Source organism: Saimiri boliviensis, chromosome 4 (assembly GCF_048565385.1).
Source record: "Saimiri boliviensis isolate mSaiBol1 chromosome 4, mSaiBol1.pri, whole genome shotgun sequence".
NCBI classification, from domain to species: domain Eukaryota; kingdom Metazoa; phylum Chordata; class Mammalia; order Primates; family Cebidae; genus Saimiri; species Saimiri boliviensis.
Window position 1 is genome coordinate 115743644 of NC_133452.1, and position 24463 is coordinate 115768106.

At 35.3% G+C, this 24463-nt stretch overlaps 1 protein-coding gene across 2 annotated transcripts in view; it reads left to right on the forward strand.

The window, feature by feature from the left end:
* Positions 1 to 24463, forward strand: part of LOC120363252 (putative uncharacterized protein encoded by LINC00472) — a 35086-nt gene that overhangs the window by 4243 nt on the left and 6380 nt on the right. Inside the window, exon 2 of one of the 2 annotated variants that reach the window (XM_074398104.1) lies at positions 1 to 24463. This exon is cut by the window's right edge and continues 6380 nt beyond it. In XM_074398104.1, the coding sequence (XP_074254205.1) occupies positions 1 to 93 (93 nt within the window). In that variant the 3' untranslated portion in view covers positions 94 to 24463. The other variant, XM_074398105.1, reaches the window with a different exon arrangement.

Here is a 24463-nt window from a genome sequence, read left to right on the forward strand (position 1 = left end):
CCCTGGAGAGTTGCTGTAGAAGAAGGAAAAGAGAGGAAGACAACACAGGAGAAGATAAGTAGCTGTGGACACAATGGAAGGTCACATTGCTAAGTAGTTGTTGAGCAGAGGGAAAAGGTAGGAAAGGATGTGGACTGCAGTGCTACGGTGCCAGCTAATAACTTTCATCATGTACCTCCTTGGCCCAGGTGCTGTCTCTTCTACTCTCCTCCTTTAGCACTTAATTATATACTTTCTTGACTCACTTTGAGAAACACTGATTATGGGTCTGCCTCAAAGACAGAATCCTAGTTTTGAATTTTAGCATTACTGATCTATTGCCTTGGAGGGGCTTAAGGATGGCAGCTGTCTCTCCCCCTTGGGAACTAGCTTTTAGAAATATTAAAGCAAAGAGATTGTATGATCTTATAGGAATAGATCCACAGTTCATCTCCAAATTTGCTTTTATAGAGAAGTGTATGTCATCAAAACACAGAGATCTGGTCAGAGAGGCTCCTACCCACAGACTTTTAATATAACTTTACTTTCTAGGGCATTTATTCTTGTCGAGTTCTTTCTCTCCTATCAGTTCACTTGTTCCTCACAAAAGCCCTATAAGGTGTTAATATTATTAAACCGACCCCTATGAAGCAACTCAAGTCTTTCTGTCTTCCCATCTCTATTCTTTCACAACTTTTGCTAGACTATTCTCTGAGTTTATCACATCAGGTTTCTAAAATAAAAGTCCCCTAATCACTTTCTGTTTGTTCCCTCATCAGGTTGACCTTTTCTGCCTGCCTTATAAGGTAGCCTTAAAAACCTGATTTTCCTGTAAACATTGTCTCCATAGTCCAGGAACATGGCAGGCTCACCACTATGCATTAGCCCATATTTCCCTCATTAATGATGTCTCCTCTCAAACCACCTAGATTCTACTCATTCCTCAATTTCTAGCTTCTCCTTGGAGCCTTCCCAGATCATTAGCTTCTTCCCAGCTTTCTCTGAATTCTGATGGTAGCCACCCTTTTTTGGTCAATTATATCTTGGTCTTAAAGTCCTAATGGAAAAAAAAAAAAAAAGTATATGATGGATTTTGTGTAGAGAAGAAAGCACTGGACTGAGCTTTAAGACATCTGTTAAGGAGCTGTGTGAGCCAAACCAGGTTGCTTTACCTCTCTGGATCTATATTTACTGATCAGTTAAGTGGAAAGGATTGGGCCAGATAATCTTGGTGGTTTCTACTCATTGTGAGGTTCTTGGACAATTTGGCCTAGTTCACGTGGGATGGGATTGAAGATCTTACTGAGTTCTTGGATGGAAATGTCAGTGATGGGCACTCAGTGCCTTTAGGACTTGTTTTGTACTATCACAGAAATTTCTGATGCTAAACTTGGCAATTTTTAAATGCCATATTTCTTTTCTTCAAACTCTTTAACCACAATAATTCAGAGAACATTAGTAGGGGATGAGTTATGTATCTGGGTAATATGTATTGTGGACAATATAACATTATCCTTGGGAATGATTTTGTATTGTTGAATAAATAGGATCAACTTCTTAATATACCTTAGTCATAAACATTTCATCTTCATGGATAGTGCTATATAAGAATATATTTATGTTTTCTTTTAATCATTTCATAATTTGGGGAATATTAACATAGTCAAAACTCTAGAGTAGATGCTATATGAGTTTCTGTAGTAATCTGGATGGAGACGTGTTATAATTCTGCATATATATGTACATTTATCTTATGCACATTATGCTTAAACTCAGAAGGATACCCCTGAATTAAGAGGTGCTATTACACATTGACCAGACTTAAGAATATCTCTTTAAAGTGTGTTGACATTTAATTGACCTTTGAAAGTTCATTCTGTTAATCATACTCAAAGTGCTAAAGCTATGGTTGACTGCTCTGGTGTTTTTATATTCATTCGTGCTTTAGCATATAAATTCTTCAGCATAATTGCTACTTATTTAGTGAGAGTTTCCTTTCTTTGAAAATGTGAGCTGTGCTTGTATTTTTGTGTTCTTTTTTTTTTTTTTTAACTTTGCTTCAGGCTGGGTAGTGTTAGAGGTTTGAATTAAAATGTTTTCCTGTCAGTAGTTGTATGGGGTGTGGCTTCTTAATCTAGAAGTAATGGAAATTTCTTGGCTAAATGAAGTGTACTCTCCTTCCTGCAGAAGTTAGAACTTTTTAAATTACAATGCTAAAATTTAGAAAAGCTTAACACTTCAAAACTGTACATCTTTAAAAGAAACTTTTGCAAATTTTTAAATTCCATTTGTGTGGATTAAAAATATCAGTGCAGATACTTCCTATTAAATAAGGATTTAATTATCTATTTTTCATAAAAACTCTAAGTATATTCCTTGAATTGCTATGAATAGAATTTTGTTGTAAATACAATATTTTTAAAAAGTCAAATATATTTTAAAAATCTTAACATTTTATTACTGTAACTGAGAGAACAGGTATTTACATGTTTAAAATTTTCTAGGTCTTAAATTTGTGAAATCAGTCTTTGGGAAGTAATTTTTAATATGGTTAGCTGTCTTACAGGTTTATTTAAGTTGACATTTCAATTGAAAATTTTTTCAGTTTATATTTCAATGACCAGGAAAAAAATAGTTAAACTTGTTGCTAAATTCTAATAGAAGAAACACACACACATACACACACACACACACACACACACAATTGTTAACTTTTGGTAATTTATCTTGAGACTCCAAACATATTTTTAGAACATTTGTACTTTAAAATCAGTTTTAAAATAGGGAAATTGAAGTTTAAAGAAGAGTTTTCACTTTCATGAGGTAATTTTATACTTCCCAGATAGGTAGGTCCATATTCAAGATCACTCTGATCTCTGTTTGTGATAAATTTTGATGCCATTTATCATTTACTTAGTCACACATTATAAGCATGGTAGATTTTTGTCACGAAGCTGGCATTATATTCTTATCATCATCATCTCTTTCAGTATTGTCCCTTTTTTATTTTTCTGTTTTCATCTTAGCCGTTCTTCTCATTTTATTGTAGTCCTGACTTGAAATGAAAGTAAGCTTGTTTCTCTTAAACATTTCACTTCAAACTCTTTTTTTAGAATATACAGTGAAATGTCTTAAATAATATTATATAAATAATACCTAAAGAATGCAAATGACTGCAATGCTGAATAGTCAGATACAGGATGTTCCATACTAAGGGTAGACTCTCATACTTGCACTTTATAAAATGTGGTTTCAGAAAATAAATAAATGTATTTCTTCCTTAATAATTAGTGTTTCAGGACCAAGGTTGACTAAGCATGGAAGTTTAAGATAAAGCCTGGTTTCTTAGGAAATCTTTCTCAGTCCTTAGTAATTCTGTAGCATTGATGATACAGTGACAAATTCAATACATTCGGTGTTCTTTTCTATTTGAAGTCTGTTTTGCCATTGTGAAAAACTTGTTGTTTGGATTTGGATATATGTATTCACAGATGGTTTGCTTTATTTCTATTTTATTTGAACAAATACTTTAATGTCCCAAACACTGATACATGTTTCATGTCTTAAACAGTTTATAAATACTAGAACATTTAATCCTCTTAACTCCATAATTATAATTATCTTCATTTTGCAATTGAGAAAAGATACAAAATTTTATTTAATGGTAAGGCCTTAAGAAGGGGAGAGTGATAAGTGTAGGCAGAGTGGAAAATTTATTAATGCTATGAAGCAACAGAAGTATGTGCGTATGTGCAAGAGTTTGGGAAGATGTGTCTTCTTGGAAAAGATCAGGGACTCAGCTGGGCCTAGTCTTAAAGAGCAACATGTCCTCATTCCTCAATTTTAAGCCTCTGGGCTCTAGAAGTAAAGGGCAAACTTAGAAAGAGGAGGTCTCCTCAGGTTTCAGCTGCCTGTTCAGCCTGGTGAGGTGGCTATACTAGCTCATGTGATTCTCATAGGGCTACATGAACCTTTATGTCTTACATTTTCCTAGCATTTCTTTGCTGACTGCTGCTTTTTTGGAGTGTTTAACTTCTCTCTCAGCTAGAAGGTTAGGCATTGCAAGTAACAGTGGATAATTTTTTTCTTTGCTTTAACCCCATCCCACTTCATCCCCGACTTTGTCCTTTGTATATTCTTTTGAAAATATTATCCAGTAGTGTTTATGAATGTATGTTGTATAAAATTTAGAGATTGATGTTAAACAACAGAATTAAAAGACAAAGCTATCTTGTTGTTGGAATCGGGGATGAAAGAAGATGGGAGAGCAGCTAAAAGTAAGAAATATGGAAAAAGGAGAGACATTGTTGAAAAGAAGAGACATATTGAGGGGAAAAAGTGAAAAATGAAGAGAGAGAATTACTGATTTGCTTCACACCCACACCTCCTCCCCAGCTTCACAGTAACAGAGGCAATGTCACTGTCTTTTACCTGACATGTGCTTTACCAGAGAGTTGTGCCTGGCATCGTGGGAGTGGAAAATTTCTCCCTTTTGCATTTTGAGACTTGGGTGTGCTGTTTTAAGATGCCACTGGTATCTAAGTAATGTTTGTTTATACTGGATATTTTTCTCTATAGCCTTTGTGGATTGGACTTATAATATAAACAATATTGTTAGCAGAACTGCAGGTACTCTATTGCTATGTTTATTAGTTAAAAAACTGTCAGAGCCCTATGACTTCTGAGCACATTTAGAAAATACCAGAGGCAATTTTAACCGTAGCATTAGAAAGAAGGAAAAAATAAGAATATAACTAAGACTTGCATACCTTAGAATCCTAACCAATGTGGTGATTTTTAAAAATTAATGTTTCAGAAACTCTAGAGTAATTTGTTTCATCAATTACATTTTTTTGAAGTTAATATAAAGTACATTTGCATGTAAGTTCTCTTTTCTTAATAGATAATTTAGGTAAAGTGGAAGTGTGGCATTGTTCCGTAGAATGTAAAACTAAAGTCAGAATAAGAATTCTTTTGGGAATTTAGGATTTTTTTGATACTTCTCAAATCATCTATAATGAGTTTTCTTGGATCACAGTCTGAAACTATTTCCTACTGTTCTGTTATTACATTGGGACAAAATAATTGAAATTGTATCTCTTCCAGAAAATTCAAAGAATATGGTCAATCTTATTTGTAAACCTTCAGCTCTCTTTTTATCCTGCTTTCTGTAGAAAAGGTAGATTATTCATTAGCTTTTATGAAAAACACTAAGTTTAAACAACTGGCTGTAGTGGCGTACACCTATAGTCACAGCTACTCAGGAGGTTGAGGCACGAGAATTGCTTGAACCCAAGAGGCAGAGGTTGCAGTGAGCCAAGATTGTGCCACTGCACTCTAGCCTGGTCCAGAGTGAGAGTCTATCTAAAAAAAAAAAAAAAAATTGAGCTAATCTAGATGGTAAAAATCTAGATTTGAAGAAATTTATTTAAACAGTTGTGCATTTGTCATATAGAAAAATATGATCTTAGCAGGTTTGGTTAGGTTTCTATCTGTGAAAAAAGTAAACTAAAGATGTTTTTCTTGATCAATGTATGGCAATAACTGCTGTTCAAACATGTGAGGAATGACCAGTAAAACATGTGGGGATAGAGAGCAGGAAGAGGAGTTTTTTTCTTATTTTTTTTCATTTATCAATTTTCCCCACTTGTTCTTGCTTTCCTATAATCATGGAAATTTTAATTTTTTACACCATTCTCCCCATATGTTTATCCTAGATTGCTGACACACCAAGGTTTTCTAGAGTTAGGGAGAAAGGGAACCTGGGCCTAGAAGCAAATGGAAACTATCCCAAGCTTTCTCAAGACTCTTTATCCCTAGAGACAAGAGAAGCAAAACAGGAGTTGGTGGCTCATTGCTGTTGCTTCTGTGGCTGCCCTGTTTGGTTGACCTGAGCTTTTTTAAAAAACTCTACTCTTAACACTTAACTCTACAAATAAAATTAGGGCCAGTCATACTGTATTTTCATCATCAGTTATCCCTAGCGGTTCAAATTTAGCACAAACCTGCTGTGACTATGTATTAATTAGGTGAATACAGTAGAATGCAATCATAACATGAGTTTTTTAATAACTATTCTTTGAATAGAAGTATGATTTTTATTTTAGAAGTTTGCAGTTATTTTGTTGAAAGTCTAGAAAACCTTTACGTGAGCCACTGAGGTTCCATTAGCCTACAACAGTTTAAATCAAACATTAACTTGCAGTAAAAATCTACTAAAAGTGTCTTTGATTTTTTTTGAGATACAGAGAGCTGTTTCAAGTTAAGTTGCTATATTTGTTCTCATGCTGCTAATAAAGACATATGCACTATTGGGCAATTTATAAAGGAAAGAGGATTAATTGAGTCACAGTACCATATGGCTTAAGAGGCCTCACAAGCATGGCGGAAGAGCAAGGGACATCCTACATGGTGGCAGGCAAGAAGTTTGTGCAAGGGAACTCCTACTTATAAAACCATCAGATCTCATGAGACTTACTCACTACCATGAGAACAGTATGGGGGAAACTGCCCTGTGATTCAGTTATCTCTACCTGGCCCCACTGTTGACATGTGTTGATTATTACAATTCAAGGTGTGATTTGAGTAGGGACATAGCCAAACCGTATCAGCTGCCCATTCTCTTGTGCAGTGACATGAAGATCTGATAACCTGATTTAAAGCTTGGACTCTTAAGATTTTTTTGAGCCAGGGTATCTCTGTTGCTCAAGCCGCAGTTCAGTGGCATGAACAGAGCTCTTTGCAGCCTCAACCTTCCAGGTTCAAGTGATCCTCCTGCCTCAGCCTCCTGAGTAACTGGGGCTACAGGCATGTGCCACCATGCCAGGCTAGTGTTATTTTTATTTCTGTAGAGATGGGGTCTGACTTCTGAGCTCAAGCAGTCTTTCCTCAGCCTCCTAAAGTGCCGGAATTATAGGTGTGAGCCACTGCACCCCGCTGTAAGGAATTTCATAACCCTGTTTTCTGTATGCTGTGTCACTGTTTGCCATAGGTAAAGGTATATGAATCTCTTTTATTTTGCTGCTTGCAAACCAATTCCCATGCCAAACAATATTGGAGAAAAGCTCTTCTATGGAAAGCTTCATAAGCCAGTTACTGACTACTGTGTCTGTAACTGTACTCTGAAACTATTTTGTAGTCCTGCTATTTTAAAAAATGTGTGGGTGTGGGAAGTGATGTTGAATGAATTCAGGGTAATTGGTGGTTCTTTGTATTAGGAAAAATCACACTAGGTAAGGGAAGCCTGTTTTCATGATTCATGTATGTTTAACTTAAAAAAATATTCTTCATCCCTCCCTCTCTCCAGTTTTCACTCTACATCATAAATTCAACCAATGAAGGAATTTAAGTCATAGAATTTTATAGCTGAAAGGATTATAGAGGGAATCTGATTAAGCGTCTTATTACAGTTGAGGAAATAGATGTCTAGTGAGGTGAAATGAGATCATTTAGCTAGTTTAAAAGCCCAAATAACATTTTAATAGTTTGTTTCCATTAGTAAACACTGTTCTGTTTAATTAGCACTAACGTGTTCATAATCAGAGTCATAATAAGGAAAAATCACGAATATGTGTGTGATACTTTCTTGTGCATTACCTCAGTCACTTCTCAGAAGAGGTCTGTGAGGTGTGGGTATCCTGGTTTCCATTCAGAAAGAAAACAGGCTGCAAGCCTAAGAGACCTGTCTGTGCTGGTCACTATCAAAATGGTCTGAGGCTATGCATCTTCCCGCCTTGGCAAAAACATCGGCTGGTCTCTGGACAGTTCTCATAGACCACAGGATGGGTGAGGAACCACGTCTTCATGTTAGGGCTCTAACCTGTACCAGTTATTAACTGTTGTCTTAATTCCATCACTTTTTAAATGGGAAAACAGTACTTTTTAAAGAGCTGTGAGATTTTATGTTTTTCAAAAGAAGGATACTGGATAAATATATAAGTAAAGTGTGTTTAAGAATCTTTTCATCAGCCATGTGCGGTGGGCATGCCTGTTATCCCAGCACTTTGGGAGGCTGAGGCAGGTGGATCATGAGGGCAAGAGATTGAGACCATCCTGGCCAAGATGATGAAACCCCATTTCTACTAAAAATACACACATATACACACACACACGCACACACACACACGAAATAGGTGGGTGTGGTGGTGTGCACCTGTAATCCCAGCTACTCTGGAGGCTGAGGCAGGAGAATCACTTGAACCCAGGAGGTGGAGACTGCAGTGACCCGAACCACTGCACTCCATCCTGGCAACAGAGACTGTCTCAAAAAATAAATAAATAAATAAATAAAATCTTCTCATCAACATCTTAAAAATTAGCCAGTATATACTGAACATCTGCTGTATACAAGGCACATTATGGGGTGTTCCAGTAGATATAACTGTGATTGAGACAGACTCATAGCCTTCAGGGAAGAGGTGTATGGAGTCTTCTCTCCTTCCAACAATTACCTAGATAGAGAACTGTTCATAAGAACTATCTTGGTACTGTCTACATTACTCTTGAGATCTGAAATACATTATTTCTTATGTCTGAAATGGGTCAGTTGTTTCTAAAGCAATTTGTATTAAAGTGTTCACATTAAACAAAATTTGTAAAATACAGAACAGTAGAGAGAAAAAATTCATGAATTTTTAACATGGTAGTGATTATATCAGTTTCTTTCTTGGCTTTTCTTTACCTTGGTGGTATATCTCGTGTTTTTTGTCATTGCATAGCTTTGTAAACTTGTTCTAATGATTATATAGTTTCAGAATGGGTTAGTTTCCAACTATGTCAGAAATCTAACTTTTTTGTGGTGATTATTGTTGTTTTACACAAAATGATTAATAAAAGACTCTAAAGTAACCTTGGCTTTAGAAATGCTTTCTAAAATATAAAATAATGAATGAGTACCAGATTACTTCCTATTGTTTCTTTAAGGTCACCAAAATCACTTAAGTTCTTAAAATATTGATGGAAATATCAACTATATACAGTTGACCTAAATTAGAAATGGTGAAATTTTAATAGTGAAATTTATAAACAAAATATGTATATTTTAGAATGCAGTTTCTATTATAGAATTATGTTCCTCTGAAATAATTTCTCTTTACACTGAATTGTGTTCAGTTTTTATTGTGTAGATAATTTAATCTTACAGCTTTGATTTTTTAAAAAAGCTATTTGAATTCTAAATTTACCCATGTAATTATTACAGTGAAATTCATCTTAAATCTACCTAATGTCCCTTTAGAAATAAGACCTATTTAATAGAAGGGCGTTTCTTGGCTAGGGTTGCCCTTCCTGAGAGGAGTCTCCTGGAGCAGTCGCCCTTGGGGAGGAATGAACTGAGCCAGCAGGTGGTCTGAGGGAGGTGCCAGGGAACTGCTGACAGTGACTTGCCTGAAGGAAGGGAGGGAGCAGGATGGGAGTGGTGTGGAAAGTCCCCTATTAGCCTGGGGGCTGGGATGCCCTGACCCTCTGGAATCCCCCTCCCTTGCAAGAATGCCAGCCAAAGTAGGAAGGAGAGGCTCCAGCCAGATGGGCGTTCCAGTGCAGAAGGAACAAAGTAGGGTAGCCACAACTATAAAAGCTATTTGACAAGCTTTGATAACTCCTTTCAGGGGAACCCTGGCATAGATAGTAAATCAATATTACCTTAGAGGAGAGTTTGGCAAGTCAGTATATGTAGGATGAATGAATAAGTCACTGAATGAATTATTTCATCACCAAAGGATCTCAATATTTGTTTCTATTCTCAGAAATTTTTCATTTATTAACTTTTTATGCCCAATTTAAAAAGAAAATACAATTTTCATTGAACTATGATTAACTATTTCATATTTATTGAAACCCACACCCTCCAGTTCTCCACAAATGATTTAGAAAAGCTTACAATTAAAAAAAAGTGAGTAATGGATGTTATTTCAGCTCTCGAAGCCTGTTGTCCTTATCTGTGATGGTAACGATTATACATGCCATATCTTGCTGTGGCAGGGATGAAATGAGATCATGTATAGACATTGTTTATCATAGAACAAATACCTAGTTGAGGTTGTATTAAAATTAAGGCTTTAAACTTGAGTACATACACTTTTGCTTAATTCTAAATTTATTTTTCATTAGCATTTTATCAGCAAACATTTAAACTATCTTCATTTCTAGAGATTTTATTCCTTATAACTGTAAGCTCTATACTATCCAAGATAATACTTTGCTTCCTAGAATTTGAATTCCTTAACAATCTTTCACATTTGCACAATCCATAGGAAATCACTCCCAGTAAATTCCTACAGCCTTCGTCCACTTTCATGAGGCAAGGAGTAAGTAAGTCTGTATTTGTATTAATTATAAAGAAATTCAAGGGAAGGTTTATCATTATCATTAGCAGGAAATATAATGAATTAGAAATCCTTGAATTAGACTAAAAAGAGTGGGCTATGTTAAAAAGTATGAATCAAAGAAGGTAAAGATTAATTTTAAAGGGCAGAATTTTGTTTGTACATTTAGGTCACTTCAATTTCAGATCAGTTCTATGTATGCTTTCTAGGAAAGAAATCAAAGACCACTTGGATTTTTTTGTCCTTATGTGTGTTTTTCCAAAGGAAGAGGACAGAAGATGAATGCCAAAATGATTATTGCAGCTACCCTGGACACTAAGAGCCCCCAAAGAGATGGAGGATGGAAGGATGTAGAGCCTGGGCCCTGGGTCCAGTGCTGACATGGAACATATTCATTCTTAGAGTTCCACTGCAAACACTCCAAGGATAGAGGGTGAGAAAGTTAGATGGACATGAGAGGAAAAGGGTTGGAGAGGAGAGAGAAGCATTTTTCTCTAGGTGTCAGGGTCACTTACATGAACTTTTGCATTTCCATGGCCAAAGGAGAGTCCCAGGATGGATGGATAGATGGATAGATTAGATAGATCAGGTAGATTAAATAGGATTAGATTGAGAGTGAGTGAGAAGTGGTAACCTCTGCCACTTGCTGATAAGTGCCAAAAATCTTACCATTCAAGTATGGGCTATTCAGTTTAAGAATTCCAATATCCTAAAATCCAGATAATTGGTTATATAAATAGAGGGGGACAGCTTGGATGGCTATATTTTATTTTTAGTTATGCATATCTTAGGGAAAATATTATAAAGGTTTATAAATATAAAAATGATAATAAAATCAGTTGAGAAGGGTTCAAGATTGAATGGTTCAGGGTAGCTAAAGCAATTTTTTACACTTTATCTGGGCTGCTCCTAGACGCTCCACCAGAAAGAATTAATCCTTAAAGCACTTAAAATGGACGTGAGGAAGATAATAAAGCCTGTCCAGGGTACAAGACATCCAGATTTGCGATTTAAGGTGGGAAGGCTTTAGAGACCTTGTCTAACAGGACTAAAGAGTGGCCTTATGGTTTTAAAGTAGGTACATTGTTTTTTATAAGCATACCTACGGTTGTATAAGACAAATCAGGGTCTGATGTATTGAACACAATTAGTTCTTATTCTGCCGTTATCTGTTTTTAATTCACAATTTTTAAATGGATTTACTGGTCACATTTCTCAGGTCATGGCGAGATATTTTTAGTCTTAAACGAACTTATTTAGCTCAGTACTTCTAGATCAGTGGTTCTCTGTCCTGAAGGTGTAGCAAAATCGTTTGATAGCTTTTGCAAAATTCACATACCCAGCAGCCTCCCCATAAACTGCATAAGAATTGCCCTATGGCTATGGCAGAGGCAGTCCAGGTATGTGGCATTAGAGAAAGCTATCCTGGTCATTCTATTGCCACCTTCTCACTAGGAGAATTGCCAATCCAAGTGGGACCTATGTTGCTCAGTAACCAAAGAAATGAGCAGATAGTTTAAGTAATGCTGAGTCTCAGTTAAACTGGCAAAATTGTTTGGCATCCTATTGGAACAAATCTGCTTTAGCTGTCACATAGATTTCACTTAGCTCCTATCTTGCTAAAAGAGGAGCCCATATACATTTAGACAATAAAATGCCTTTTTATTTATGAACTCTTAAAACTAAGATCTTATGGTCTTTAATTATTTTGTTTGGAGAACTTTTGGTGTTTATTCATGAAGTTCTGAGCAAAGGCTGTTTTAAAGTTAGGTTAAAGTTTGTTGTCTCCTCAGGGAATTATTCGTTATTTGAGGTTGTTTGCTTAGTATTTACTTGTCACTGTTTTACCTGTTAACTTTACAGTTATTTGAAAGTGATAAGATTCCAAGGCAAGTAGGGGACCTGTCACTTTGAGAAAAATTTATGGTAGTAAAATATTTTCTTTTTGTAAAAAGTTACTGATATACAATGTCTCCCCAGGGTGTAAGCCTTGGTATTTATCTATTTTAATTAAAGAGTACTCTGCCTGTCTAGTTGTGGCTAACTTAAAAGAAGTGGGTATCTTGGTGAGAAGTTCACAAGGTTGGTAGCCACAGCTGAGTGGTGGATTGACCCAAGCTCTAGTCAGCAGTGGTATATGAATGCCAAGTACTAAGAATTTCTGGAATGTGGAATTGCACAGCACTGATAAAGTTTGCTTTGTTCCCCTATGTGACTTGACCCATTGAGAAAACTGGTTCCCTAGGAAGTTTTAATAGTTCAAAGTCTTTAGTTAATAAAGAAAAGGGCCACAACATAATTCAGCTTGTTTTCACCTGCTGACTCAAAGATTAACTTTTTTAACCTTAATGGAATAGAGTTACCTTTGCTTTGAAAAAGTAATTTATGGAGTTCTTCATATTTGTTAGTTTCAGTAAACATGATGCTTTTTGTGTGGATTTTATTTTTGTTTCAGGTTTAGTTCACAACTACTAAGACTTATGCAATTTAAGAACCTTATGGTAACTTCATCTAAAAACAAATCTCAGGGAAAGGCACACCCACTTTTCTGTATCAACTTAATCTTTCACTAGACTCAGAATGGTTTTGAATTACTTCAGGAAAGTAGTGACTGATAGAGCTTAACCTTCAGTTTTCCTCATTTATTTTCATAAGAGAATGGGAGTGGAATTCAAAACATTCAAATTTGGAGTTAATGTGCGTCACTGTTGTGAGTGATAGGTTCTGTGTTTTTCCAGTGGGAAACTTTGATCTACAAACTGATATACGCCTGTGTTATACCTCGTTATTCTTTTCTGTTTTTCTCCTGATTGTTGCTTACTCCTTCAAAAATCAGCTGACTGTACAAGTCCTCTCTGGGAGCAGACTTTTGAGCAAAAGAGATCTATGAAAGCAGCACGTAAGTCTTTTTTTTTTTTTTTTTCTTTTTTTTCTTTTTTTGTCAGAGTTTATAACTTTCCAAGTAGACCTTTTATATTTTCACTGGTAGTCTAAGTTCACTTAACTGCAGTGTTTAATATTAAATGTACACTTTATGCTGTTAAGATAATTTAGTTTCTGTGTTTGGTCACTTTTGCATGTTGAAGTCATATTAAGTAACCTGGCCACTTGCCTATTTACTTCTTGTGGCTAACAATAAGGGACGAAACCATTTACGTGTGTTGTCTTGGAATATCACAACATTTTTATAGAAATTAGAAACTTGGTTGATGAATAATAGACATCCATGAGCCTTCTTGTTGGTTTTGAATTTGAAACATTTTCTAGAGTATTGCTGTTTGGATGAACCTTCAGTAATTTAGAGAATTGTTTTCTGCACATCTTATAAACAGTAGCTGGGATTACTTCTTCAGGTTAACCGCACAGAAAGCTAAAGAAGGTATATTGCTGTTGACAGTGAGCGACTGTAAACATCCTCGACTGGAAGCTGTGAAGCCATAGATGGGCTTTCAGTCGGATGTTTGCAGCTGCCTACTGCCTCGGACTTCAGGGGACTGCTTTAGGAGCACTATCTTGTTTATTAAAACTAAATACCTTGCTATCTCTTAGATATATTTTTACAAAGCTTGAATTAAGATGGTATAAATTAAATTACTTTAAAACCAGTCTCTGTACATTTTTAGAGGCTTCAGCAGGGCATTGAGTTCTATACATCTGTGTATGTATAGAATTTGCAATATCAAAAATAAGGTATTCGTGAGAGAAGTGAGGAAATGTTATAGTATTTTCATTATTTTTTAAAAGTGTAGTAGGGCAGTATTTCACAAATTTATGAAGTGATTTGTTTTGTCCTTCCCTTTCCGCAGTTTCAAAATAGGTGGTTTTTAGAGCCATTCACACACACACACACACACACACACACACACACACACACACACAAAATCCATTAATGAAATCAAAATTATTTGGGGGAAAAAGAAAGTAAGGGGAAGAGTTAGTTCACTTTCATATTACTTGGATTAAACCCCTTTTACTTCCTTATAGGCTTAGTATTTAATAAAGTAGCAGCTCTCAACTTAATATCAACTTAATAAAGTATCTAAAATAAACAACTATTGATTCAACTGACTCTTATTTGAAAAACTTATTGTTTCAGATGATTAGAATAGTATTTTAGGAATTTGTGGATACCATTTCCATTTGGTTGGACTTTTAGCTTTATATAACTCATATCCTTTAAAAATAATAAATGCATCAAATTCTATCCTAAATACATGAAGACATTTTTAAGGTTCAGAATCCTGTAGTGGATTTCTGTCAAGGACATAATTTCTAATTTGCCTTTTTTGTAAATGCATATTTTTCTTACGGCAGATTTGTTTAATATTATGGACTTAAATAGAAATATCTTGTTTACTAAAACTGAATACTTTGCTATCTCTTTGATACATTTATACAAATGTATACATTTCTACATAAATTTGATACATTTATATAGATGTATACATTTGTATACATTTATTTTGTATACATTTGTGTAAATAGAATTATTTACATTTATAATAGAGATAGAAATATTAAGTGTACATTTAAATAGTAATTAGACACTTTAAAAAGGTATGAAAGTGACATCTTTTGTCCTCAACACAGTATTTTGTAAGGTATAATGTTTTCATTGATGTAAAAGTTAGACTTTCTTTTCCCTGTTTAATATCCATTGGTGATGATAATAAAGAAGTGATACTAAAACAGTATGATCATACCACTATTTGAAATATTAGGCATTTATTCTAATACCTGAGATGAAGAGAAGTATGTGTTAGAAATGTCTTTAAATTTCCCTCATACATAAAGCTATCAAGTGAAAAATTCAATTAGTCCTGCTGGGCCATGGGAGGGTCATCAAATGCCACTGAAAGGGGGGCCTTTTCCAGGCCCTGGGTCTGGAACTGAGAATGTGGCCTGTTTTAATTGGTAAACTGAAAACACCTAGAGCAAATAACTCAGCTGTTTTTTTGGGAGCACCCAACTGTATTTCCTGGGTAAATGACTATGTGACTATAGGTTTGGAGAAATGGTTAAACTTTTCCTAAATCTTTGATCTTTACTTTCTTTAGTTTCTCTTCCTGTTTTTATATCTCTCTGTTACCTTACTGCCCTCTAAATTTTCCATTTTCCACTTGTATCTGGTCATTTTCTTCATGTAAATAATTAGTTATGGGAACTTTTTAATTTGTAAAAATTACAACATTTAAAAATATTTTTAAATCAACAAATACAAACCTCCATAAGCCATTCTGGGTAGTTTTGAAATTAATACCTAGTATTTGTTATGTTTTGTGCCCCACATTTCCACAGTAATATGTAAAATACTATTTTAAAATAAGGTCAAGAGTCCAGGTGCAGTGGCTCACCACTGTAATCTCAGCATTTTGGGAGGCGGGTGGATCACTAGAAGTCAGGAGTTCGAGACCAACCTGGCCAACATGGTAAAACCCTGTCTCCACTAAAAATACAAAAATTAGCTGGGCGTGGTGGTAGGTGCCTGTAATCCCAGCTACTTGGATGGCTGAGGCTCGAGAATTGCTTGAACTTGGGAGGCAGAGGTTTTGATGAGCTGAGATGGTCTCCAGCCTAGACGACAGAGTGAGACCACTGTCTCAAAATAAATATAAAAAGATAAATAAAATAACATCAACTTTGTGTTATTTATAATTGAAATAAGATCTGGATGCAGTTTTTTATTTTACAAAAAAACAACTTCTGGAGTTTACAGTATTCTATTTCTACCACTATGGACAAAGTTACCATGCATATGCTTAGGTAAGATAAACTCATATTTAACATAAATTAGAAACCCTTTCTAATTGCTCTCGTGGTTTTTTTTCCTCAATTTTTAAAATTTCATACATCAGCATAATAAAATATCTGTAAACTAAAGCATAAAATTCTCAAAATGGACTGTATTAGGTCATTTACTGAAAATAAAACTGTCGAAATGTGTGTTAGTTAAATGTAATGTGAGTGTTGCTGTAAAGTTAGTAATGTTTAAAAAATAGCACCACACTAAGTAATCATCAAAACTATTATACATTTAGTTTTTATTCATGATTTGCCAAAATTAAAATTGGCACATGCTTGAAAGGGAGATTTCTGAAGGATGTTAAAAGCTTCTAAAAGTGTCAGTGGTGATTCATTTAAGTGATACTTATTTTTCCTGACCTTGAACTCTGATTTGAACTTGTACTCCATTTTACAATGATGCTATCTATAAATATTACACATGTATGAAGGCTTTCCTTTACTAAAAAATAACTAAAACTAGACCTGAGGACTGTGGGGTCAAGGGAAATGCGTTTGAATGCAGTACCGCATCAGAATTAGTACCTAGAGCTGAGAAACCCCTTTCTATCCAGATTCCTGTCAGAATTGCTCTGTTTTCTTTCACTAAACTTTCAGTTAAATATTACCATTCAAGGGGAAAACAGTCTTTCCTGACTGGTATCAATTTTTGGTAGCTTAATAACAGTAATCCAAAGTTTTTTCTGTATCAGAAGAGTAACAGGAAGTTAATTGTTTAATTTTGGAAATGCCTTACTGAAATTTTAAAGGTGGTTCTTAATGAACTATCTTAACAGTCTCACTAAAATAATATAGAAGACTTTCTTCATGTGGTTCTATATCAGAAAAAGTATTCTGTATAGATATGGAAGATATATTTGCTAATGTTTACTATAGTTGTTTGTGTGCACCAGCAAACGTAATACAGAACTAAGCTGTTAAATCATTTGAGATTGAGGGTTTTTATTATTTTTTCCTCCTCATTTTTACACCTCCTAATGGCAAAAAACCCACAAATAAAATACAAAAAAGTATCCTCTGAATGTGTTTATTATTATAAATAATAGTAAATGAATCAAATAGTCTTTAATAGACTTCTATTGTAATGCACAGAGAAGTATTTCTTGCTAATGTACTCTTCTAAAATCTCAATGTGAATGTGGTGGGCAAGTTAATGTTGCCAAGCAAGTGATGCTAAATCTGCCTTTTCTAATTTGTATACTTCATTATTATATAACCTTAATAATGCAGTACTTTCAGGGTAGAAGCTTTTGATGCAAATTAAAACAAAGTAGGTTGGGGATTCATTTAGCACAAACACTAAATGTGAACTTACTGTCCCCACAGACTTCAGTGCCCTGAATGGTTAGAGAAATTAATGAAGGAGCTCCATCGGGTGCCTTCACAACTCTTAGTAATATGAGAATTTTTCCACAGCTCTCATTTCAAAAATGAAAACATGAGATTTCAGGATGCAAAATAATTTATTGGAAAGTATATTAGAAATTACAAAATATTATACAATATGATAATATATCATCAGGTTGTTATTAGTGTGTTTCCTTGTAAACCTGACTACCATTTCTGAATTTTGGAATTTGGTATTTTTTTAGTAAACTGTTGAAAAGATCAAATGCTTATACCAATAACCTGTCAATGAAGGAAAATTTATGTAAAAGCTAAAGAAATGCATGTAGTTACATATATAAATAAATATCTCAATGCCATAAAAGAGTAGCCTTTGCAGTCATAATTCCTATAGTCACTAGAAATATATTTATTCTTAAGATGTGTGATGTTAGTGCAATAAAAACATTGTTGCCCTAGTTAAGTGAAGATTTATTTGCACTGAGCATAGCCATGCAGAAATGAATCCGAGAACTGGTAAAATTTGCAAATTCAAACATTCAACTTTGAGTGTTCATGTTTCGTGCATAATAGATCTAAGTGCCTATCAAATAAGTGATTTTGCTAAATTCATTACTCTTTAATCATGTTAGATTGAAATTATCTTTAGAATTACAATCTTTATGGAATCCCCATCTAGAAAAGTTAATTTTCAAACATTTGTTCTTTTTTATGTGCTTTCAGTGGCAAATGACAACTATAGTTGTCTTTCTGTTGTCTTTCTCCAATTCTCATCCTACTCTTGTACCCCAGTGAATCTATATTTGGCTTAAAATAAATTTAGATAGTCAGATACTGAGTAAGAAATTAGGAAATCCACCTACTGTTAATAAAATCCACATAAAAACAATAATGTTCGTTGAAATAATTATCTAACCTTTCTATACTTTAGTTTCTGGTTTGATTTTATTGATTTCTTATAGTTTGACCTAAAATCTCTGTGTGATAAAAAATAAGTCATCATGAGTTATTAGAAATTCTAAAATTTTAAGACTACTTAAACAGCAAAATTCAGTTCATCAAAATGCAATTTACTGAAAAGTAATTTCTCTGTTCTTTTGTATGCAATAGAATCTATTCAGGTTGTTGGTATACATGTAATTCTTATTGAATATGTGTGATATGCTAATAGCTAATTAAAACTACTTTCATTCAGTTTACCGCTTGAGACAACAGTAAGACTAGTGCTAGAGAAGTTAGGGTTATGTTTAGAGTTAGAAAACAAGCTTGAAGTGGCTTGTAAGAGCAGTCCCGTCCCCTGAATTTTAGGATGTGGTAGCTCACTTTTGCTGAAGGAAATTTTAAGTCCTAGGATGACTAACACTTTTCTAGCACTATTGATTTTCTAGCACTGTTAATTATTAGACAAAAATAAGAGAATACCAATGAAAGCAGGACTATTTTTTTTCTTATGAATAATGATTCATCTGTATCTTAGTTTAAGATATTACTTTAGGGCTAAAGTGTGTAAGTGCTACCCTCTTGTAGAGCTTCTTCTAAAGAGGTCTTTGTGATCTGATTAATGCCCCATGTACTGTTGTCTCTCAGCTTTCTAAGTTCCAGCCACACTGACCACTGACTTTCAGTTGTTCAGACCTTGTTCTCTTCCTTCATGTCTCAAAAGCTTTGCCTCATCTCTTCCCTCTGCATAGATTGAATGCTCTTACTATATGCACCTCTGCCCCCAAACACATACACCCATGCATACACATACACACATATGTACATTCATACTTTAGGTCTCAATCTACTTGTTATTTTCTTAGGGGAGGAATTCCCTCATTGCCTTGTCTTCATGCTATCGGCTCCTTCTTTGTCCTGAGGCAGAAGTCATGAGGAGGAGCCCACCAGTGCAATTTTGGGGGAGAAACATTCCAGGCAGAGGGAACAGCAAGGGCAAATGACAAGAAGTATCAGATCAAGTAAAAATTATGAAGTATTCTGGTGCAAAATCAGAGAAACAGAGTCAGAGGTAAGCAAAGGCCAGGTATGTAAGGGCTTGTCAGTCGTAGTGACAGGTTTGAAACTTACTAGTAGGCATTAGACTAGTATTTGGTATTATGAAATAGTCTTTAAATTTTTAATTTAGTTTAATTAAATAATAGGACCTCTATCAGTGTGACTCACCCTACCAAAATGTTAGTAACATTTAAAAAATAAAAAGGTCTCCAGCCTGGGCAAGAGAGTGAGACTGTCTCTCAAAAATAAATAAATAATTAATTAAATAAAAAGGTAAACAACTGCTTACTTCAATAAATATTGAATGCCTGTTTGTATAAAGAATGGTAAATGTTAGGTGCTGAAAGATGCAAAGTTGAAAAAACGTTGATTCCTGTGGTGCAAATATCCCTGTGGTGCACATAAGAGTGCAAATATGATGGTATGTGGAACACAGCCCCAGCATTACCTAAAATCAGCTACACCTCTCTGAAAAGGTTCCACAGAAAATACATGCTAAGGAGAGGAAAAGAAAACAGAATAACATCTTATTACTAAATAGGATGTCTGCTCCAATCCCATGATAGAATGCTAATGAGCCACACTGGAATTATTTATTTCATGCTCCCGTAAACTAAAGCCCTATATTGGGCAGTTCTTTTTATGGCATATGTTGAAGAAGAAGAGAAGATGGAAGAGAAGTAAAAGTTGGGACCTCTTCCAGAACATACTTCCCTGCTTACTTTTGGGAGGAGGAACGTCCCCGTGAAGTCTGTGCATATGGCATAATGACCACATCTACGTGTCCTTGAACCTATAGCTCAGCTCACTGGCCAAAAAAAAAGTCTGTAAACCTGACCCATCATAGCAGTACTCCTCAGTGTGTGTGTTTGGGATGTGGGTGAAGAGTTGGGAATGGGTAGGAGGAGGGAGGAGGGCAAGGAAGGGTACTAATATGCACCTTACTCCCTCTGGATGCCAATACTTACCTTTAAGCAGTTTTTCTTCAGGTGGAATAAAGGATGTATGTGTGAAATCAGTAGTAATGGTGCATGACATCCTAAGTAGTGCTAGTAATAATGAAATTCTGAATGGCATTTTATGAGTGTGTGTTACGTGCCAGGAACTATTCTAGGTGCTTTACTTGTGTTAGTCATAATTTAATCCTCACAATAGCTCTGTGAGGTAGGTGCTTTTGTAACTTACATGCGAGGTAACTAAGGTATAGAAAAGCTAAGTGACTTGCTCAGGGTTACTCAGTAAGTGGTAGAGAAGGTAAAGTAAAGAAAAAGGTGCTGAAGATCACAAAAGAAAGAACGCTAAGCTAGCAAAGTTGTGGAAGGCATTTAAGCTGTACTTTCCTCAGGTTGAAAACAGGAAGAAGTACAAAGTATGTTTGGAGAGAAATGTTTGAGTGTAGGGAGGTTATGTGCCACAGAGATTGCCTGTGCTGGCTAGATTGCTGCCTGATAGGCCCCTCAGCAGGTAACAGCAAGCCTGGAAGCAATTCAGTCAGAAACTGCTGGGAGACTGTGGAGATTTTGAAAATGTTGTATAAAAATATCTCTGTAAGCTTATGGCAAGCTACACTTTTAAATAGCGTTGAATTATAGGTTAAAGTTATTATGCAGACATGTTTTGCTTCCCTTGAAAGCTGGAAAGCAAGGGACAGCTCTCACTGCATCTGTAAATAGGCTGCTGTCTGTTTTTCTTTCTTTTTGTGGTTGTAAAGAATCATTCATGCCAGCGTAATGAGCTTCAGCAGCTGTTAAATGAAATTATATATTCTGTTCAACTAGGGCCTTCTAATGCTGCCATTGTCTCCTGGCCTTCCTGGTGTCTTCACTAGTACTGAGATACTTCTAAATCACAATGGCCTGAGTTGTTCTTAGTCCAGGAGATTCTGAGGTTTGGGTCAGACTGGGCCTGCAGAGTGAGAAGCTATTTTGACAAAGGTAGCCATAAAGGGATGTTCTTTTTCTATATCACAGCTGTCCTCTTCAGCAAGTATTATGAGGAATGCTAGATAGGAACTATTCCTAATTTTCTAAAAAGGTTTTTTTAAAACAAAATTATTTTTTATCAAGTTATAAACAGCATAACTTTTTTGTCTTCCAAGTAGAGAACTTCACCAAACTCATAGACAGTTGAGGCTGAGGGCATTGAGTGAGATTTGGCTTTTGCCTTCCTTCATGATATTTCTTTGTTCCACATCTGTCATTCTTGGAGCTTCCTGGTCAGCTCTTGTAATATAAGTTTGAAGATTTTAAAATCTCAATCTATTGCTCTAAATTCAGACTTGAACATTTAATCTTTTAAAACTATTTCCCTGAGTTGATTGTTTTCTTCTAGTGCACTCTAAAAAATGTCAGCTCCCCATGTGCCACCAAGAAATCCCTCCTCATTCTGGTGCCACCAGGCTGCACTCTGGGTATCTGGTGTGCAAGAAGCTGACCTCTCCTGGGCTGTGCTCTGTGGGATCTGCCCCTTTCAGTGGTGGTGGGTGGGAGTGTATCAAGGCACTTTTTGGTGGAAAGGAAGTAACTCCTGATTGGAACTAACTGCACAAGTCTCATTGCCTAGGAGTTATGGAACTCTGTGCTTTGTTATGCACAGAATGCCCCTCTCTCCAAATACCTAATTCTCTCTCCTCCTCCATTGAAAGAAGGTTTAGATTTTTCCACAGACATTTCTGCCATGTATTAACGAAAGGAAAAAAAAAAATAGTTGCTAGGCATTATTTGAATATGTGCCAATTAAAAAAAGAGGTCTGTGGCTTTGGGGATACCATACATAATTACTAAAAGGCAAATCCTGGTGAAGTGTTAATTTAACCAATTAAATTATATTAAAGGGTCTAAACATAAAAAAAATGTTAATTTAACCAATTAAATTATTTAAAGGGTCTAAACAAGGGAATCAGAGAATAAGCACAGGAAACCGGTGTCTGTATGATATAGGTATTTATATGAGTAGATGTGTATAGATCTAAATTTAGGGAATAAGTACAGGAAACAGGTATCTGTGTGAGTAGATGTGTACAGATACAAATTCAGTTTCATATACTTTCTATTTCTTTACATCCCTGATTTCCATATGGACCTTCCATAGATGGCTAGTTTTTTACTTATAAATTTGAGCTGTTTGCACAGTAGATGTTACGTTAATCTAATTATGTTATTCTAATTATCAGTTACATCTATCTGCCTTTAAAACTATAGCAATATATATAGGCTCTTACAATCTCTTCGCTTTTATATCTGACCTTTGAAGAAGAAATTAATTTCGATGAACAGTGATGAGAAAAATATCCTTGAAGACTAAAACACTGCAATAAAAAGAGAAAACAATGAGAAGTTTCCATGTCTTTGTGTCTGTTTATATTACTAAGGAGATGGTTAAAAATATCATTTGGAGACTATCTTATATTCTATAACTAGAGCATAACTATCTGCTGACACATAGACCACTGCTGAAATATTGCTTAATAACACATTTTCAAATACCCTGATGCCATCGCAGACAAATTAATCTCTGAACTAACAAGAGTCTTTTCTGTGCTGCACAGATCTTCTCAGAGATATGTAATAAATGGTATGTATTCAAGGACTGCTGCAATAATAGTATTTATGTAGCTTGGCTAGAAACATTTGCTCTCTTAACAGTGGGCATTTAAGATGAAGACTGTCCCTGGCATTGTGCAGCACAGTAGGAACATTGGCCTGCTGACTAAACAAATATGATTGCCAAAGTGAATTATTAAATTCCAGCTGGCCTCACTTGCTAGAGAATTTCACTCCTTTTTCTCCTACACAGCCTCCTACTTTTTATTAAAGAAACAGTTTTCAACTCTTGCAAATAATTGCAGCATTTTCCTAGTCATTACTACAGCAGTTTCCCACTGTTTATATTTTAAAACTAGCACTTGGATGAGTCCCATTGAAGCAGAACAAATAACTGTGTGTACATCTGTGTAAATATTTATCGAAAAATTGCTTTATTAAAAGTCCTAGTGAACTTTTGTTCTAACTGCTGTACCTTGTGTCACTTCTCAGACAATCACATCATCAAGCTACTGTTACTTTACAAAACATGGGTGACTTCATTTCAGTATTTCCTTCAGAGGACTTATTTGGGAAACTCCCTTCCAATAGAGGAAGTGGCTTGATGAGGGCTGGTGTTCTCATTCCAGATCCTTCACGTCTCTGAAAAGCTGCATCCTTTGTAGAAAATAGATCTGTATGTGTGCCAAAGTATAACCCTGATGTTCATCAGGGCAGTGGGAGGAGTTATATATTCCTTGTCTGTTTGAGCAGTAATCCTCCCATTTGGCAGGAGTTTGAGAGGAAGTATTTAACAATGGGATTTTATAAAATTCAATGTAGTAAAGACTTTTTCTATTTGAATGGATCTAAGGAAGTTTTCTTTTTCTTCCTCTGATAAGTGGAGGATGTTTAAGGGTAATGGTGTCTGTGAATTTGTTGGGAGGATTTGACCGTTTTATTGGACCTTGTGAAACAATTGGTTTTCATTTTATCATTTCCATGAAAGGTAGTCCTCAGAAGAAAAAAACGTGGTCTCTTAATGTCATACCACGCTTAAATGTTTTGCTTATAGGGAATTAGTGAGGAAGTAAGTCTCAGGAATGTTGAAAACTGTGATTTTAGTCAACAAGCATTGCTCTTTTAATGTCTCCAGCCATGCCAGAAACTGTGAAGTTCAAGTTATTTTCTTTCATACATGCACTGTAAGGCCTGGTATTTTAAAAAGCTTTAAATGTAAGTAGTTTTATCTTGAAAATAAAAATTATACGAAGTAGGGGAAAAGATGTTCCTATCATCATCCCTTGCCTCCAGCCACATGATGTCTCCAGTGAAGCTGCTGATAACACAAATTTCCCTAAGTCTAGTACACCCAGATAGTGTCAAATGGTTGGTTAGCAGTTTCTGCAGAAAATTAGAGGGCATCTGAGGAACATAGGTAAATCCCTTTTCTCCAATAACTAATAGGTTTATAGGTCTAGAATAAAAGAATGG